The sequence below is a fragment of the Branchiostoma belcheri genome, unplaced genomic scaffold, assembly GCF_001625305.1.
Source record: "Branchiostoma belcheri isolate BF01 breed outbred unplaced genomic scaffold, Haploidv18h27 scaffold37, whole genome shotgun sequence".
NCBI classification, from domain to species: Eukaryota; Metazoa; Chordata; class Leptocardii; order Amphioxiformes; family Branchiostomatidae; genus Branchiostoma; species Branchiostoma belcheri.
This window is the reverse complement of record NW_017803987.1, coordinates 104939-123627: the sequence shown is the minus strand read 5'-3', so window position 1 is coordinate 123627 and position 18689 is coordinate 104939. Positions and strand designations below refer to the sequence as shown.

The window sequence follows — 18689 nt, the reverse complement described above, 5'->3', positions numbered from 1 at the left end:
GATCGCCAGGATGATCCCCTTTCACGAGTTTCCCATCTCCAGAATGCATTGCGAAAACAGGGGTCTAAGCCTCATTTGCATAGGACAGGAAGGCATCGGAATGATCCTGGTGACGTTAAACAGCTTTTCATTGTGTTTTGAGGTGTTGGGGCATTTTATGCTCAACATTAATTAAACTACTATGGGTCAAATCTGACAACAAATAGAGAATGAAGTTTTTGTGTTCTTTTTAACATGGAGCATGTGGTTTGTAACGTTACAGCATCAGTATAGTGTTACCACTATAACGTTACAAACCACATATTCCAAAAAATTCATTCTTTATTTGTTGTCTGCAGATTGAACCCATTGTAATGTAATTAACGTTGAGCGTGAAATACCCCAACACCTCAGAACACACTCAAAAACAAGCTGTTAAACGTCAAAAGGATCATTCCGATGCCTTCGTGTCCTATGCAAATGAGGTTTAGACCCCTGTTTTCGCAATGCATTCTTGGGATGGGAAACTAGTGAACGGCCGCCAGGACATTCTTCAAATGTAAGGTATCTATTTTTTCGGATACGGAAATATTCTTCCTTCCCATTTTATTCCAATTGAAAAAAAGGATACAAAAATAAAACAATTATAAAAGTACAAAATGAAATAAAAAATAAGATTAAACAATAAAAAAACGTAAGATTTAAAGATAATGGATATATATGAAAATACGATGAAAATAAAATAATGATTGTAATAAAACAGACCTTGTTTTCCTAGTTGTTTTCCCGCAGGGGACTCTATACAACTCTTTAGAAGATCCATTATGGCCAGTACCACCTAAAACCCTTAAGCCTTTTCCTCGCGTAGTGTCAGGGTGCCTCGAAGGTTCCTTTGAACTTCTTCTAGTCATTTGTTTTACAGCCTTGAAGTGTGTCCTCCACATCTTATGTATGTTTCCATGACCTTGCTCTAGGCTTAGTAGGCTCTACCACTCGTGTTTTTGGAGGCTTATAATGTGTAGCCTTTTTCTGATGGCATATTAGTACCACATTATCTCTGTACTTGGTTTTATGTGCGCCACCTTCGTAGAAACGGATTGGATAGACGGAGAAAAATCACGTATAAGCCCCTCCAAAAAGCCCGAATCGTAGAGCCGAATTGAATGCTTATGGGGTTACTCCGGGTCGCTGTTGCCTTGGCTGACATTTTGGACACTTCTTCTCTGGCGAGTTTAAATTTGAGCAATATTTCTCATTCTCCAGACACATATAACGACAGACTTCTTGAACTATGGCATAAAGATATATTATCATTATGAAAATGTCAAATTATTCATTTATGAACATGATTACGTATTCACGGTTCTTACGTCACGTTACGAAATAGTTTGACTTTTCCATAAATTTGCTGGTGAATTTTCATGTTGATGTTTACCTCATCGTGTTTGTTATTTGCTGTTTTCACCTTTGTTTGTTCTTTGTTTATTTGTTTTTGCATTTAGGAAAACAACTGCCTGAGAATCAAGATGCTCGGGGACTGTTACTTCTGCGTGGCAGGGTTACCAGACCCGCGGCCTGATCATGCGCACTGCTGTGTAGAGATGGGCCTACAAATCATCAAGGTCATCAGGTCAGTGTTTCAAGGTCAACTTGAGAATTTCCTCCCAGAGAATCGGACTTATCATTATGGTATAGCCGGGCGACGTCGACCAATGAGAAGTCTCCATTTCCCATCGGTTATCAGACCGTAACACCGTAAGTGGTAAATAATGAAAAAAGTGGTCGGTTATTAGAATACACGACCACTCACTAATAACCGACCACTTTTTGGAGCGTACCATTATACTGGGGACGGGACACTAACAGCAGTAGTATATATACATTCATTTATCTATTAATCAACGTATTATAGTTTATTCTGAATAGTTTATTTGAAAATACAACATGACTAAAAAGATATAAATGAAATTTTAACAGAAAAAGGCTAAACATAATTTTTGATACCTACACTAAAACTCGTAATGTTCCAATGTCACGTGGTTACCGCAGACGAATTTGTCAAATCATATTCGCAACAATTCATCATTGACTTTTGCTGCATTTTGCAATTCTTTTTTAGAAAAGAAGGAAATTGCAAAAAATTCTCGTGGTACAACAATTTTTTTTTTATCTACAGGAGAGTCCGAGAGTCGAGGAAGGTTGATCTGGACATGCGCATTGGCATTCACTCCGGCTCCGTACTCTGCGGCGTATTGGGCCTGCGCAAGTGGCAGTTTGATGCTTGGTCCAATGACGTGGATCTAGCCAATCAGATGGAGTCTAGTGGGCTGCCTGGGTAGGTCAACGTCTGTAAGAAGACTTTTGATTGGACAGAAAATTAAATGATGTTGTGAAAGAACCTACTTTGGAAATTGTTAGGATGTCTATCCTTACCTTATGCCTACATATTTTTTTTGTATGGAATATATATTCTGTGTGGATAGTAGACCGAAGTATGGATTAAGTATGGATAAAACACAAATGGGCATGTTACGAGTAGATTAATTCGTGCATGATCCATTGTATAACCCGACTTGAATTCCATGAGATGATAAAAAAAAGATAAAACTGGATTATGAAAGGGATTTCTCTGGAAGAGTCCATTCTTCCACGACGATTAAAATTTGGAAAAGTCCATTTTTTGACAGGGATGTTATTGTTGTAGTCCATCTTTGTCTTCGTCAGAAAGACTAGGGAATTGTCTCGCCGCATTGTGAGTGACTGCGGATTTAGCAAAATAACTCTGGACGGCATAATTTGACGTCCATGATTTTTGGCAGGCAGATTACCGTTCTTGAGAGCAATGTCACGTGCAAATTTGGGCTTCGTGGGGGGTCCGTACGTCATGTTAGTGCGCCTTTTGTGGTTTGTCTTCCATGTTTTCCTATGTTTCCCCAGGAGAATCCACGTCTCGGAAACCACCCGAAGGTGCCTCGGGTCTGATTACGAGTTTGAGGACTACAGCGGCGGGGAGAGGTCCAAGTTACTCCGAGAGAAGGGTATGCGGTCTTACCTCATCAAGGCCATCGACGAGGGGCTTCTGAAACCAACCTCCAATACTGAGGTTGGTAACAATATTAATATCATACTTCGTATATATGTGATATAACAATGTGATAACGTTCGATATAGTATTCCAGGAATGTGGGCATATATTGTGGTCAGAGACATGCCTGTGGACATTCAATTTCAGGGTAGAGAGGTCTTCTCAAGGGTTTCCAGGAATGTGGGCATAGATGTGGGTTAGAGACATGCCTGTGGACATTCCATTCCAGGGTAGAGAGGCTTCTCAAGGGTTTCCAGGAATGTGGGCATAGATGTGGGTCAGAGACATGCCTGTGGACATTCCATTCCGGAGGACAAAATGCCTGTACCATTCCTAGAATTTTTGCAAACTGCACACAAAACTGTACCATTAGGCTCCTCCCTGAGACGTCGCCAAAAACTTGTGTGCCGTCACCATGTCTTGTGATTAGATGTTGGAATATATAAAAAAGCATGTCGACAGCACAATGAGGATGTTGATTCTCAAACTTTTCAAACATGTCCCCCTCTGCCAGCTGTCTCCCGCAGTAGTACATGTAGCGTGCGTAGTCCAGTAGTTAGCTATCCTGCCTCTGGACTAAGAGGTTGGGAGTTCGAATCCCGGCTGTTGACGCTCACCCGACATACACGCTACTGTTTAGGGTCGCAGTCCTTCAGAGGGGACGTTAAGCCGTGGTCCACTGTTCACTGTGCTTGTTGAAAAGAGCTAGGAAAATTTCCCTGGTACAATGAACCTGTGAATACTGTACATAGCGTCTGTCTTCTCTGTCACGACCAGTGGTAGATTAGCTCTTCATTGAGCTAAACTGGTTCGAGATCACTCTAACTTTCTTTTTTATTTTATTTTAGCTGTCTCCCGCGAAGGTCCGGCCGTCGGTCCACACCCAGGACAGCATCTCCAGTATCGCCTCCTCCATCCAGCGGGACTTCCGGGGTCGGACCTTCTCCATGACGCCATCAGAATCCTCCTGGAGCGCCGAGATGCCTTTCTCCAACATTCTAGGGTTTAAGAGCAACAGGGTAAGGTAGAAAACACCTAATTATTCTTAACTTCACAGAACAAAATACATATATTTATGTTTACCAAGGGAAAACATATTGTTTTTGCTCAGTTTCTTCCTCTTCTTCCTCTCCAAACTGTGACCTCTGACCTGACCAATGACATGGTTTGTTGACGTCTGTCACCATGGTGACTGATGTTGGGTTACGTAATGTTGCAATTCCATGGTCTGCTCTGCTCCTGTCACCGTATACTAGTGGTACATGTATGTGAATATGTTTGAGTAAGAATTAACAGAGTAGACCATGTCCGAAGGTAGACATTATGCATTTGCTGTGCAAATGTTACTTCTCTAGTTTGTTCTCTTTCTTCTCCAAACAAAAAGGTCAATGACCAGGACCAGACGGCTGTCACCATGGTAACTGTAGTAGACATCCTGTGGTGTTGGATTACATTATGTAGCAAGTTGCAGGACAGAGTTGGAGAGACTCGTCACCATATATATAAATGTATAAATGAGTAGGAATGAACAGAGCAGTATTTTGTTAGGCTAGACCATGTGAAAGTAAATATTATTACATTTTTGTCGTTTAAACTAAGTTGGCTGGCCATATGTTTCAAATTAGTGGAACGGGACTTTTTTTTTCTTCGCAGCACGGGTCCTTCTCCGTGCACGGTACCCTGGCCCTGCTGCCGTACGGGCTGGCCAAGTGTCTGCCGGTGAAGCGCGGCGTGAGCGAGGAGGTTCACCGCCTCATAGAACACTCCATCGAGGTCCGGTCCAGCGACAGGATGAGCAAAGAACACATCTCCAGGGCCACGCTCAGATTCAAGGACCCAGATGTAGAGGAGAAGGTGAGACATTCTGCTTGCTGCTTTTGTTTTAATTTAGACGTTTTAAGAATTAAACTTTAGAGTAATCCATGTTTATGTATAATCACTTTCTTATTAGAATTGTCCGATGCTATTTTGCATAAATTTGGATGTTTTCTTACTGTGGCGATTTTTTCAACCAAAAATGGCCAAAATAGCTGTATATTGTGTTTTTGACACAAAACTAACACAAAATACCCATTTTAAACAAAATAGCCTAGGACAGAAATAACCTGTATGGGGTTGGCCTCATGGAAGGTATTGTTACCGCCTGCGCGTAAATTCATGAAATAAAGGACTTGTTTTTTTAACCAAAATGTGTATTTCTAACTCAAAATCCAGGTGTAGAAAAACTGAAGTGCCCTTTATTCAATGCGTTTCAAGTACTACTAAAACTGTGTGAAGTTTTGTCGCTGTGGAACCAAGCTATCAAAAGTTACAAGCATATGTATAGAATACTACTTTTCCATAGACTTGGTGGCCTTAACCCAACCGAGGTAGTGATAACAGCTAGGGGGACTGTTCCAACGGCCAACTACCACGTGTTCATTGTATGGATTCCAACACCTGCCACAATTGTTCCCTACTTCCCAAGACATTCTGCATTTTTGGTGCAATAATACATAAATACTTCCCTCCCTTGTCTTACAGTACCACCAGTTAAGAGATGAAGTCATCAAGTCCAACATCTCCTGTGCCTTCGTCATCCTTGTCTTCATCGCCTTCGTGCAGCTCTGTATAATCCCGAGGTATCAACATGTACAGCTTGATTTAAAAACTTTTTTTGTTTTATGAAGCAAGATTAAACTGTAATATCCAACACAATAAATTGGACTCACCCAAATTTTTGACTGTACAACTCCAGTCTTTATCAAGGAATTAGCAATCCACCGCTTCCGTGACGTCACGCAAATAACACACGTGGCTCCGTGAGCAGTTGATCATAGGTTGCAGAATGTCTGTGGCGCCCCCCGTCTCTGTTGAGGGATATGGTTGTAATGCCCTGATTTAGATGGCCCCTTACTTTTTGTTCGTTTGTTTTGCATAACCGGTAAACCGCCTTTAGACGTAGCACACCAGTTTTGTCAAGTACAAGCATAGTAAGACCGGACTGTAAGGTTTGATGTTGTTGCACATTGGCCACTGAGAGCCGTTAATTTTTTTTGTCCCACAGAACGTACGTGTTGGCGATCGTCCTGCTCATGTCCCTGTTTGTCTACGTCATCGTCTTCATCATCTTCATGGCGGAGGAGTTCAAGCGCTGCTCACGGCGCATGCGCCAGCTGTCCTGCTGGTTCCACGAGACTCTGGTGGCCCGCAACAGTCTGGTGGTCTGCGCAATCGCAGTCAACTTCATGGCGCCCATCTCAAACGTGGTACGAACTGAATTTGGTTTATTACCTCCATGAAAAATGGAGGTATTGTTTTTGGCGTGTCTTTGTGTCTGTCTGTGTGTGTGTGTGTGTGTTTGTGTTTCCGTACATTTGTAGTCAGCATAACTTCGGAACGCCTTTATGGATTGTGATGATATTTGGTACGTTGGTAGGTCTTAGGAAGGAGAAGGTCATGGACAAATATGGGCCTCCTGGTGGCTGACCTTGGTACTGCAGCAGAATGTTAAATGGTATCATTGTAACCTTATTCAGGATTGTGTTCTGCTATCATTCGCCAATATGGAAATTAATATGCAAATTAATATGCAAATTTTGTCCTTTAAAATTCCAGTTTATATGTGACATCAGCACCCCATCTAACGTGACTGGGACGGAGATCAACCCCGATAGCATGCAGTGCCACTTACCACAGGTAAGTGTCGCTTATTTTTCTTGCGTGTGTTACGGCAGTTCGTCGTTTTTGTTTTTCTCTAGTAGGAAGTAGTTTCTCGGGTAGTCTCTTGCTTTTTCGAATAAGGTCAAAGACCTGTACCAGACGGCTTTTACCATGATAACTTATACTTACGAAGGCCCACAACGACACTTCCATACACCTCTTCCACTGGGCTGTGGAAGAGGTGTATGGAAGGTATATCCCTTGGCAGCGCGCTGTACTGTGGAAGGGCTGCGGAAGAGGTGTATAGAAGTGTCGTTGTGGGCCTTCGTATGTACTGTACATGTAGTAGACACCCTGTTGTGTTTGGATCACATTATGTAGCAATTGCAGGACATAGAGGGGGCTGGTCACCATGATATGTGAATGTACCTGGGTAAGAATAAGCAGAGCAGTTAGTTTGTTAGACTAGAGGATATGTGAAGGCAAACACCATGTATTTGCTGTTATTTCCCAGATTGTACCCTTCTAGTTTTTGTCTTAATCATGTCAAACCTTCAGCTGGCTATACATGCAAGTGTAGCTCTGTAGACAACCGTATGTTGAAAACAATCTTATAGTGTTCCACGGTGTCACTTAGAGACGTTGTTCCACTATGAGATATTGTGGCCTTGTACAAAGCCATATATATTACGTAAAGCTATCTTGAGTGCAGGTATAAAGTGCAAGATATGCCTGCATAGGTCAACCCTATCTCTGTCTTTAATGTTATTTGCCGTCCGAAAAAAAAATAAGCACTTAAGCTGAAAGGTTCAGTGCGAGTTTTACACCCACTTATATCTGTTACGCATTTGGTGGACTCCATTCGGGACAACTCTTAGCTTAGATGCAGTGCATTGTTTTAGGTCAGGCCACGCCCTCTTAATTTTATGGATGACATCCTCTGAAGACCACCAAACTAGTGCGCGCGGGCGACTAAAAAAATTCTGACCAAAAATGAAAATGCTACTAAACCACAGGAATACTAAGCTGGTATTGTGAATTTGCGGCTGTACTTAGCGACGTATATGACAAGCCGGCACATGCTGGCTTTTTGCGGAATTTATGAACCGGCACTGTACGTATGGTTCTTGAATCGTGGAGCTTCGGTAGCCTGGGTGCCCGGCTCCGTATTGTCGCTAACTACCATGGCTACCCAGACCTAGAGCCAGGCTAGAGCCTCAGTGGACGTGATCTTTTTTTTTTTTAGAACAGGCGAAAATCAATGCGCGCGCGGGTGTCATCCATAAAATTAAGTCGGTGTGGCCTTACGTCAGTTGAAAGAAGATCTGGTCGCATAAAAGCATCATATTTTCTGGATCCTTTTATGTACATTTGATGAGGTGTACACGTGTGTGGTAAATCTGATAATACCTTAGCCATCGCTTTTGGTACATTTTGCAAAGCCATTTGACCGACGTTTGTATATGTCATGTCGACCGCCCTGATATCAAATACAGTTTGTAGTATAAAAAAGCTTACGGGTTTCTTGATTTGTGTTTCATAAAGAGGGCTTTCGTCGTTTTTGAGAGATTTCTCTGAGACGTTTGACCTTTTCTTGTAGGTCACTCTGACCCCCGAGTCTTATACCTATACGACAAGGCTTTAAGGCTTAGATGTTTTTTTGTACTTTATACTAAGGCCACACATCCACGCGTACGCGCGCATTGATTTTCGCCTATTCTAAAAAAGATCACGTCTGGCCTGGCTCTAGGCCTGGGTACTCCATGGTAGTTAACGACAGCACGGAGCCGGTGGTAACCCTGGAGAATGGCACCGATGGCACCAAAGCTCCACGACTCAAGAACTCAGTACATACGTATACGTACGTACAGTGCCGATTCATAAATTCCGCAAAAGCCAGCATGTGCCGGCTTGTCGTATACGTCGCTATGTACTGCTGCAAATTCACAATACCAGCTTTGTATTAGTAGCATTTTTATTTTTGGCCGGATTTTTTTTTCGCCCGCGCGCACTAGTTTGGTGGTCTTCAGAGGATGTCGTCCTTAAAATTAAGTCGGTATGGCCTTATACTAATAATACAGATTCGTCCCCCTTTTCTAAGATTTTGCTAAGCTGTTTGCCGATGCTAAAAGGTCATGTTGACCGCCCCATTTACGAATTGAAGGACAAAGCTTAAAAGCTTTTTGATTTCACGATTTTATGGTTGCCGTTAGTCCACTTCCACGACGTATGGATTTATACTGGCTTTATAGATCGACAAGAGGATAGCATACACAGGGGTGCCAAAGAATTCATCAGAATTTTACAGAATTCATACGATCCTTACCAGGAAACATACGAAGTTTACGGCATACATACGATCCATTACGCGGAAACATACGAATTTTACGTTTACGTTTTTTTTTGGTCCGCCTTGTTTTTTTTCGCCCTAGGCCTATCGCATTAGATTTGGAGTCTGCGGAGGATGTCATCCATAAAATTTACTTGCTGTAGCCTTAAACAGAATTGTGCATTTGAAAGCAAAGGCTACGTAGAACAGTACAGCTATGATAATGTACCGAGATCCTTACCATCAGCCACAAAATTTTCTGCACTCTTGTTTTTTCCAGTACTTTTTCTTGTGCGGAAGCCTTGGGTTCTGCACATGCGCAGTGTTCCTGCACCTGAACTTCCTGGTGAAGCTGTCTGCAGTACTGGCGATGGCCCTGGTGGAGGCGCTGCTGATACAAGTCTCACACGGCGGGCTCTTCTACAGATACGACCAGATCATGTACCAGGCGAACGGGTGAGGCTCCCCACCAGATAGATGGACAATAGATACTACTAGATAGATACATAGAGAGAGAGAGAGAGAGAGAGAGAGAGAGAGAAAGAGAGAAAGAGGGAGACAGAATCAGAGAGACAGACACACAGAGAGAGACAATCATCAGAGAGACAGACACAGAGAGAGAGAGAGAGAGAAAGAAAGAAAGAGGGAGACAGAATCAGAGAGACAGACACACAGACAGAGACAATCATCAGAGAGACAGACACAGAGAGAGAGAGAGAGAGAGAGAGAAAGAAAGAAAGAGGGAGACAGAATCAGAGACAGACACACACACACACACACACACACACAAAGAGAGAGAGACACACACAGAGAAAGAGAGAGACAGAATCAGAGAGACAGACACACAGAGAGACAGAATCAGAGAGACAGACAGACACACACACACACACACACACACACACACACACAGAGAGAGAGACTAAAAAGTATAAAAATACTGCTTCCACTCCTTTTTCTTAAAGTAGAAAAAGAGGAGAGTAGCCAGAACAATCCAGATGATAGTCTTTCAGAACTAAGGACAGGTGTAGGTTAAAAGTTGGTGAAATGGGTCGAGAAAGAAGAGACTGTGCAGTTACATTTACTTCGTGTAAAGTTGTTCTCGTCGCATTGCACAAAGTCAAAGACAAGTTAATAAACCATGCTTCACTCTTTTCCGGATAAATCAACAACAATAATGTGTACACGTTATATGAACAGTGTATTCTATCGAGTGTATGTAGGGCTGACGAGTTCGATCGAGTGTGTTCTTCAGAGTCTGTTCTATCAAAACTGTGCGATCGATCGAGTCTGTTCTTTCGAGTGTGTTCTATAGATTGTGTTCTATACACGTCAGACTGTTCTATCGAGTGTGTTCTATAGAATTGTGTTCTATGTAGACTGTTCTATCGAGTGTGTTCTATACAATGTGCTCTATATAGACTGCTCTATCAAGTGTGTTCTATAGAATGCGTTCTATATAGACTATTCTATCGAGTACTAGTATGTTCTATGCTGGATGTGTTCTATATAGACTGTTCTATTTAGTATGTTCTATAGACTGTGTTCCATATAGACTGCTCTATGGATATCGAGTGTGTTCTATACAATGTGTTCTATATAGAATGTTCTATCGAGTATGTTCTATCCTGGATGTGTTCTATATAGACTGTTCTATTGAGTATGTTCTAGTCAGACTGTGTTCCATATACACTGCTCTATCGATATCGAGTGTGTTCTATACAATGTGTTCTATATAGAATGTTCTATCGAGTATGTTCTATCCTGGATGTGTTCTATATAGACTGTTCTATTGAGTATGTTCTAGTCAGACTGTGTTCCGTATAGACTGCTCTGCCGATATCGAGTGTGTTCTATACAATGTGTTCTATATAGAATGTTCTATCGCGTTTGTTCTATCCGTTCTATGCAGTGGAGACGGGGCGTTGGTGGAGCTGACGTGGGTGACTGTGGTTGCCATGGTGATGTTTCTGTTAGCAGTGTTCTACCACGGTAGACAGGTGTGTATTTTTGTACATGTATCACATTTAGGCCACACCAATTTAATTTAATTTCTTGGTTAACGGATTTTTCTAGAAAAATAATGGAGCGGGCGGGCGAAAAAAATAAAAATAAAAACAGGCCTAGGCATCCTATTATGGCCCAAAATGGTACGATAGGAGCCATGAAGTCAACACAACAGGCTGGTTCAAAATTTAAACAATGAATTTTGAACTTTAAATGATGCCACTGCATTGAAAGATGAAATAACTGTAACAACTAGGAAGAAAAGGACGGTTTTCAACTGTTCAGGGCAAAATATGAGCAGTTTGCAGTTGATTCTGATTTTTTTTTGCAAATCAGAAAAAAATGAAGCGGGCGAATCCATTAACCAAGAAATTAAATTGGTGTGGCCTAAAGAAAAACATGACTGGTTCCATCCTTGTCACAAATCTTCAAAGACTACCATTTAAGTAGTTGTGAAATATTTGTCAGCATGTACTGTTTATTACAATATGCCCAATGTTTATTACATTTTCGCAAGTTTCTATTCTTTTTTTTCTGCAGCTGGAAACAAACGCCAGACTAGACTTTCTATGGAAGTTACAGGTAAGTCAACTTGAACATAACAAATAGTCTTGCAAAACGTTAAAATTTGAAATTTTACAAGTTTTAAAGTTCCTACAGTTTAGATGCTTTAAGTTAGATTATGGACATAATGCATCACTGAATAATTCACCAGGTTCTGTCAGAAACTGTATAAGAATGTTCTTTATTCATCAACCAAATGGGTTTTTTTTATCCGACGTATTGGTGACTGCCTGACAGCTTGTTTAATCAATGGTTGTGTTACTCTATGCAGAGTAAACAGGAGCTTGACGACATGAGTGACCTGAGAGAACACAACAAACAGCTGCTCCAGAACATCTTACCTGAACACGTCGCACAGTATTACATGGAGAGGGAACGGGAGGACGAGGTCAGTACCGCACAATCTGTGTAGTTACCTTCTGGGACGGAAGTATTGTTTCTGGGTGGCGCTCATTCATGCTGGGTTTGAATGTTTGGATTCGGGACGGAAGTATTGTTTCTGGGTGGCGCTTTTTTTCTGCTGGGTTTGAATGTTTGTATCCAGGACGGAAGTATTTTTTTCTTCATCAACATATAATGCAATAAAAAGGACTTTGTAGCGCTGCACTCAAGTTTTTTAAAAACTTATTTTAACAACGTTAAACGCCATACGTTTTGTTTCTGGTTGGTGGTTATGCATGCTGGGTTGCAATGTTTGGATTCGTGATGGAAGTATTGTTTCTGGGTGGCGCTCGTTCATGCTGGGGTTGAATGTTTGGATTAAGGACAGAAGTATAATATTGTTTCTGGGTGGCGCTCATTCATGTTGGGTTTGAATGTTTGGATTCGGGACAAAAGTGCTGTTGGGTGGTGTTAATTTATGTTGGGTTTGAATGTTTGGATCCAGGACGAAAATGTATATGTTTTGTTTTGAGTGTCGCTAATTTATGTTGTGTTTGAATGTATGGATCCGGGACGGAAGTATTGTTTTGGGTGGCCCTAATTCACGCTGGGTTTGAATGTTTGGATTCCAGACTTGGAGGGATAGTGTGATTGTCCATTCTAAACAAGGGCCCGTCTTAGGTCTAGGTTTTACCCATTTATCTTGTAACTACTTTACTATTTCTCTGGGGTTTTTTGTATTGGACCTGTGTTTTTAATCAAATCAATTGTGCACATTTTAGTGTCTGTGCTGATATTTTCAATTGTGAATCGTGCAATAGATATTATACAAAAGACGAAAGGAAGGTTAACCGCTGTACTTGCCGACAGGAGCTGTATTCCGAAGATTACGACAACGTGGCCGTCATGTTCGCCTCCATTCCGAACTTTGCCGAGTTCTACTCGCAGACGTTCCACCAGGGGATCGAGTGCCTTCGTCTTCTCAACGAGATCATCGCAGACTTTGATGAGGTAAGCCTCGGTCACAACCCGCCGTGCGTGCTTTTTGTCCGTACGTTTTATTGGGAGGCCACGTATTTCCAGACTAGGGCTTCACAAAAAATCAATGATATTTCTCAGAATATATATAATAATGATAGTAAATACTTCAACTGTAGCATTTTCTCATATTCAAAAATGAAAAATTTTAAACTGATTTTTCATTATTTTTCGAGAATTTTTATACTTATGCCGCCAGCCATCCGAATCATTTGGTAATTACTTCATTTTTAGGTAATTTTGACATTCCTTTGTTCTCTTAACTTAGCTGCTCGGGGAGAAGAGATTTGCGGAAATTGAAAAGATCAAAAGTATCGGCAGTACCTACATGGCAGTGTCTGGACTCAGCAACAAGAACAAGGTGAGTCTAAATAAAATGTCTAACTCTACGTACGCGTCTACTTGTGTAATGTATCATATATGCGTGTTATATTTTCCGAAACATATTGTTTTTGCTCAGTTTCTTCCTCTTCTTCCTCTCCAAACAGTGACCTCTGACCTGACCAATGACATGATTTGTTGACGTCTGTCACCATGGTGACTGGTGTTGGGTTACATAATCTTGCAATTTCATGGTCTGCTCTGCTCCTGTCACCATATAGTAGTAGTACATGTAGGTGAATATGTTTGAGTAAGAATTAACAGAGCAGATCATGTCTGAAGGTAAACATTAAGCAAATGCATAATGTTTACCTTCAGAGCAGATCATGTCTGAAGGTAAACATTATGCATTTGCTTAGCAAATGTTACTTCTCTAGTTTCCTTTAAATCATTTCAAGTCATAAATCAACTTCTACCAACCGTTGTGGAGTTTTGTTGTGAATAAGTGTGTGATTGGGCCCTAGCCCTGTTGTAATACTGAGTATGTTATGTATCTACTTCAGGAGTGCAGTGACAAGTACAGTCACCTGGTGGCGCTCGCAGACTACGCGCTGGCCATGCAGCAAGTCCTGGAGGACATCAACACACATTCCTTCAACAACTTCAGACTCAAGATAGGTAAAACCAGCAGTTAGACTATAATATATACTACCAGTTATGACCCTAGTACTAGTAATGTACTGGGCTACTGTAGATACGTGGCAACTATAGACAGGATTCTTAATGCTTGGGTTAATGACAAGACTGGCAATGAAAACATACATTGTCATGGCGACGGTGGTTGCTGTTAGGGTTATTGTTTGCATGGCACTGCCATCATTTCATGATTTTGAGGAAGACTTGGTACCTGTTAAGTCTAGACAGATACAGCGCACTCCTCCCCTGAGTGTATAGTGAACGGGCCCCGGGGTCACAGGAAGTAGGGCCATCCGGGGCAGAGCGGTATACCCAAGGGTTTGCAGGAATGTGGGCATAGATGTGGGTCAGAGACATGCCTGTGGACATTCCATTCCTGTGGACAAAATGCCTGTACCATTCCTAGAATTGTTGCAAACTACACACAATACTGTACCATTAGGCTCCTCCCTGAGACGTTGCCAAAAATTATATAAGGAAGGACTTAAATTAATTAACATGGTCAAACTAGCCAGCCCTTTGCAGAGGTGGTGACTTGATTATATTTTCAGATAGATCTAATAGATCTAGATGTACTACTTAGTATAATACAGGTCATTGTTATAACGAAAAGCTAAAATGCTTTCAGCAACCAAGTCTAAATGAAGTTAATATATGTTTAATAGTGTGTCTATTAGTCATTGTTCTTTACTTATATAACGTAGCTTATAACTTTCTGTGCACATTTTTTTTACTGAAATAGGTGGTCAGGTTTTCTCTGGGTTGTCTGTCTGTGCTGTCCCGTTGCAGTTTCTGTACGTTTCGCTAGAGGGGGTGGCTGAGTGTTCTTGATGTTTTGCCCAGGTCTAACTCACGGCCCGGCGGTTGCCGGAGTGATCGGCGCCCGGAAACCACAGTACGACATCTGGGGCAAAACCGTCAACCTGGCCAGCAGGATGGACAGCAATGGAGTCACCGGCAAAATACAGGTATTGTTTCTGGGTGGCGCTCATTCATGCTGGGTTTGAATGTTTGGATTCGTGACGGAAGTATTGTTTCTGGGTGGCGCTCATTCATGCTGGGTTTGAATGTTTGGATTAAGGACGGAAGTATTGTTTCTGGGTGGCCCTCATTCATGCTGGGTTTGAATGTTTGGATTTGGGACTGCAAATAACAAGAATAAAAGAACATTGAAAATGATACAAAATGACTTCAAAATCTACAAAATAAAATGTAATTGTCTGATCGAAACTATGTCTAAAACTATATCTCAAGGGTTGAACTCTTTTATAAACCACTTAAGAGGGGATATTTTTCCCTTTATGAAATTGGGCCCTTGTATTAAATTGACCATAAGATAGCTAAAATTGTTTCTGTGACAGGTCCCACAGGAGACCTACGCTATCCTAGTGACTCGAGGGTTCAAGTTCGAGTGCAGAGGCGACATCCACGTCAAGGGGTTCGAGGATAAAATCCGGACGTACTTCCTGGTCGGTAAGGACAAGTGCTACAGCAGGTTATCCGGAATTCCGGTTTCCGGGCTGAAGAGAACCGGTGCAGCCCACACGACTCTGGCTACAATCGTGTGCGGGTTAGTTCGCTCCAAACACGCTCAAGCCAAACGGAGCCTGGAAGCCGAGAAACGAAAAGCGGAAGAGAAAAGCAGACACTCCGCGCCCATCATCACCACAGACTCACCCGCCTTTAACGGCCATACCAGATTACCCAACATTCCCCACGAGCACGTGACGAGGCCCACCCTCGACCTGCCGCAGGGCACGCCGGGATTACAAATGACTCCTCTGCCACCAATCAGAAGAAAGCCCGGCGTTGTGGAGATCACGACTTCCGGAGTATAAACTATTTCTGTACGACTTGAACTTCCAACACATAAGAAAATTGGGACTTACCCAAATTTTCGGTTAACTCCGTCGATCAGCCTTTGGACCCGTCTACCTCCGGGACGTGACGTCGGAACACGTGAGGGCCATGCGTGCCGGATAACCTGTGTCTCCCCCCGTCTCAATTTTCGTATGTTTTGGAAAATAAAAGTTTAGCCATTCGTCATGTTGATGAAGTATATCAACACAGATAAACTTTCGTGCTAAAACAATTTCTGTGTTGTGAGTCTCTTGAAACGTGACTGATGATTTTTGGTAGCTATCACTGTCTTTGATACAAAGTTTATCATCAAGCCTTCGACGCCATAAACATCGTGCAAACTTGAGCAAGTGCAGAATCGAATCTCCAAGCAGATGTTGGATGGAGGATCGTAACGTTTTCGAACTTTCAAACCATATTTGGTACTTATGAAACAAAGTTTGAACTGCAATATCCAACACAAAAGAAATTGGACTCCAAATTTTCGACTGTATAACTCAGTCTTTGTCTATTTCTTGTGTTGGAAATTATTGCTGTTCAAACTTGTTTCACTATGACGTCTACCAACACAGATGAACTTTCCACATTTTTGGTACTGTCAGAGAAGTGCAGCCATCAGAATACTTTACAGTCTCCAAGCCCAACATTTGCTTGGAATTTATTAGTGGTTCCGAAAATAATTTCATCAGGTTGGTGAAACCAACAACTTGGTACTTGTATGACCTAGGATGTCGGAGTTGTCTTTTTTCTTAAAGAAGTACTAGAGACCAGAAGGGAGTGCTATATTATTCCGACAGACATTAATTCAATTTTTGCAAGAGAAAAATACATTTCATTGTACAGTGTACAGTTAAATACCCACAATGCACGCAAGTCTTAAAACGCATCGAATCCAGGACAAACCCAAAAATACCATTTAAACTATCCCAGAATGCATCGTGCTACCCCTATTGCTCTATGTTTTGAATAAGAAAGCTATGTTACTTACCTAAATTCGGGGCGATAAGGAAAAAAAATCGTATTATTTTGTGATCTTTTATATCTTGATAACAATAAATGGCCTTCTTGGCACCCTTTTCGCCCGTCATTTATGCCGAAAATATAGGCATTAAAAATCGGCGTAATCTAATTACATTTTCAATTAGCGGTGTAATCTCATTATTTGTTAAATAAATAAATATTTACATGCCAATAGGGAAAATCAAAACACGCAGAATAAAGCTGGTTGTGGCTCCCTACATTAGACATCCCGATATTATAGCATCCAAGCTAGCTATAGAGATCGAACAAAGTAAAGTAAGTAAATTTTTAATAATTAACTTATTGGTGTGCTTGTCTCTTATAGTTTTAGTAAAAAATGTTATATTCACTTGAAGTGTTTGAGCATATCCAAAATTTTCGGATGTGTCAATTGTGGCTCGCCATGGGGGAAAATGATATCGTTATTGGTGTCGATTTACAAACATGCGCCGCACAACTCGCACAAGCGAAATTCTGCAAAAAAAAGTCGGCTAGTTATGTATTCACTGAAGCAGAATCTTTGGGAAAATAGCACTCCCTTCTGGACCTTAGTACTTCTTTATAAGCTCTGAGGACGATGTGTGATAGGCATCGAAGAGTAAACAGGTGAAAAACATTATTGGTTGTGCAAAAGAAAACTCCAACTCACCAGTTTCCCATCCCCAGAGTGCATTGCGAAAACAGGGGTCTAAACCTCAAATACATAGAGCAGGAAGACATCGGAATGATCCTGGTGACGTTAAACAGCTTGCTTTTCAGTGTGTTTTGAGGTGTTGGGGCATTTTATGCTCAAGGTTAATTAAATTACTATGAGTTGAATCTGACAACAAATAGAAAATGATTTTTTTTATAACGTTATCGTGGTAATGCTATTTTGATGCTGTAACGTTACAAACCACATGTTCCATGTTGAAAAGAACAAAAACTTCACCACACCAAGATCATTCCTATGCCTTCCTGTCCTATGCAAAGGAGGTTTAGACCCCTAATTTCGCAATGCATTCTGGGGATGGGAAACTGGTGAATATCCTAGTTACTGGTACTTCTACGATGAATACAGTATGTTCGACTGATTGGGGCCTTATTGCAAACAGGAACACTCTAAACCTTGCCATCACCTGTTCTTGTAAAGCATCCACTAGCAGAAAACGCACATTCTACTGAATCGCACTTCATTCTGTGGGTCCAGGAAATATTCAAACTCGAAATTTGTATATATAAAGATACTGAAAATGTATAAACAGAGCTTTGTTGGTTATTTATCTTTCCACGTGTATATTGTTAAATTTGTTGAACAAGTGCGTGCTTCGACGAGCTATGTGCAATAAAACAGAATATTTTACTTGGTCTGATGCTGTCTGTTTGTGCGTTTTTATTCTAAATGAAACGTTAATGAACCAATAACTCAGAGCAACGTGCGAGAAAAATCACTACAATTTGCATGTTGCAACAGACGGTCTCACAGCGCCACCTAGCAACATTGGTTTATACTGCAACAAGTCCCTCAGTAAACAAGCGAGAGAGTAGTGCACTAGTAATGTGCCGGCCAAATATGAGCTGTCATTTTTCGGCATCTTTCCTTAAAAAATATTAAACGTCTTGTAACGGTTAAGACACTCCCTATCTTCGTTAGAATATTCCTTTCGGTGATGAAAGGACAAAGGAAAAATATTGACGTGATTGCGCTTGTTTAGTGGGAATAAAATCATTACAAACTTCAAGGTGTATTTTGCTTATCATGACCGCACGTTGACTGCGTCTATGATGTAT

General features: G+C 41.4%; 1 protein-coding gene across 1 annotated transcript in view; it reads left to right on the top strand.

Annotated features, from left to right (window-relative positions):
* LOC109476272 (adenylate cyclase type 8-like) overlaps positions 1-16300 on the top strand; it is a 46645-nt gene extending 30345 nt beyond the window's left edge. Inside the window, exons 9-25 of the mRNA XM_019777159.1 lie at positions 1482-1609; positions 2156-2314; positions 2917-3082; positions 3913-4083; positions 4718-4918; positions 5588-5685; positions 6111-6312; positions 6662-6742; positions 9316-9491; positions 10945-11032; positions 11580-11621; positions 11875-11991; positions 12855-12995; positions 13291-13383; positions 13907-14021; positions 14883-15007; positions 15401-16300. Of these exons, the coding sequence (XP_019632718.1) occupies positions 1482-1609; positions 2156-2314; positions 2917-3082; positions 3913-4083; positions 4718-4918; positions 5588-5685; positions 6111-6312; positions 6662-6742; positions 9316-9491; positions 10945-11032; positions 11580-11621; positions 11875-11991; positions 12855-12995; positions 13291-13383; positions 13907-14021; positions 14883-15007; positions 15401-15877 (2580 nt within the window). The 3' untranslated portion in view covers positions 15878-16300. The remainder of the gene's footprint in view (positions 1-1481; positions 1610-2155; positions 2315-2916; positions 3083-3912; positions 4084-4717; positions 4919-5587; positions 5686-6110; positions 6313-6661; positions 6743-9315; positions 9492-10944; positions 11033-11579; positions 11622-11874; positions 11992-12854; positions 12996-13290; positions 13384-13906; positions 14022-14882; positions 15008-15400) is intronic.
* The last annotated feature ends 2389 nt before the right edge of the window (positions 16301-18689 follow it).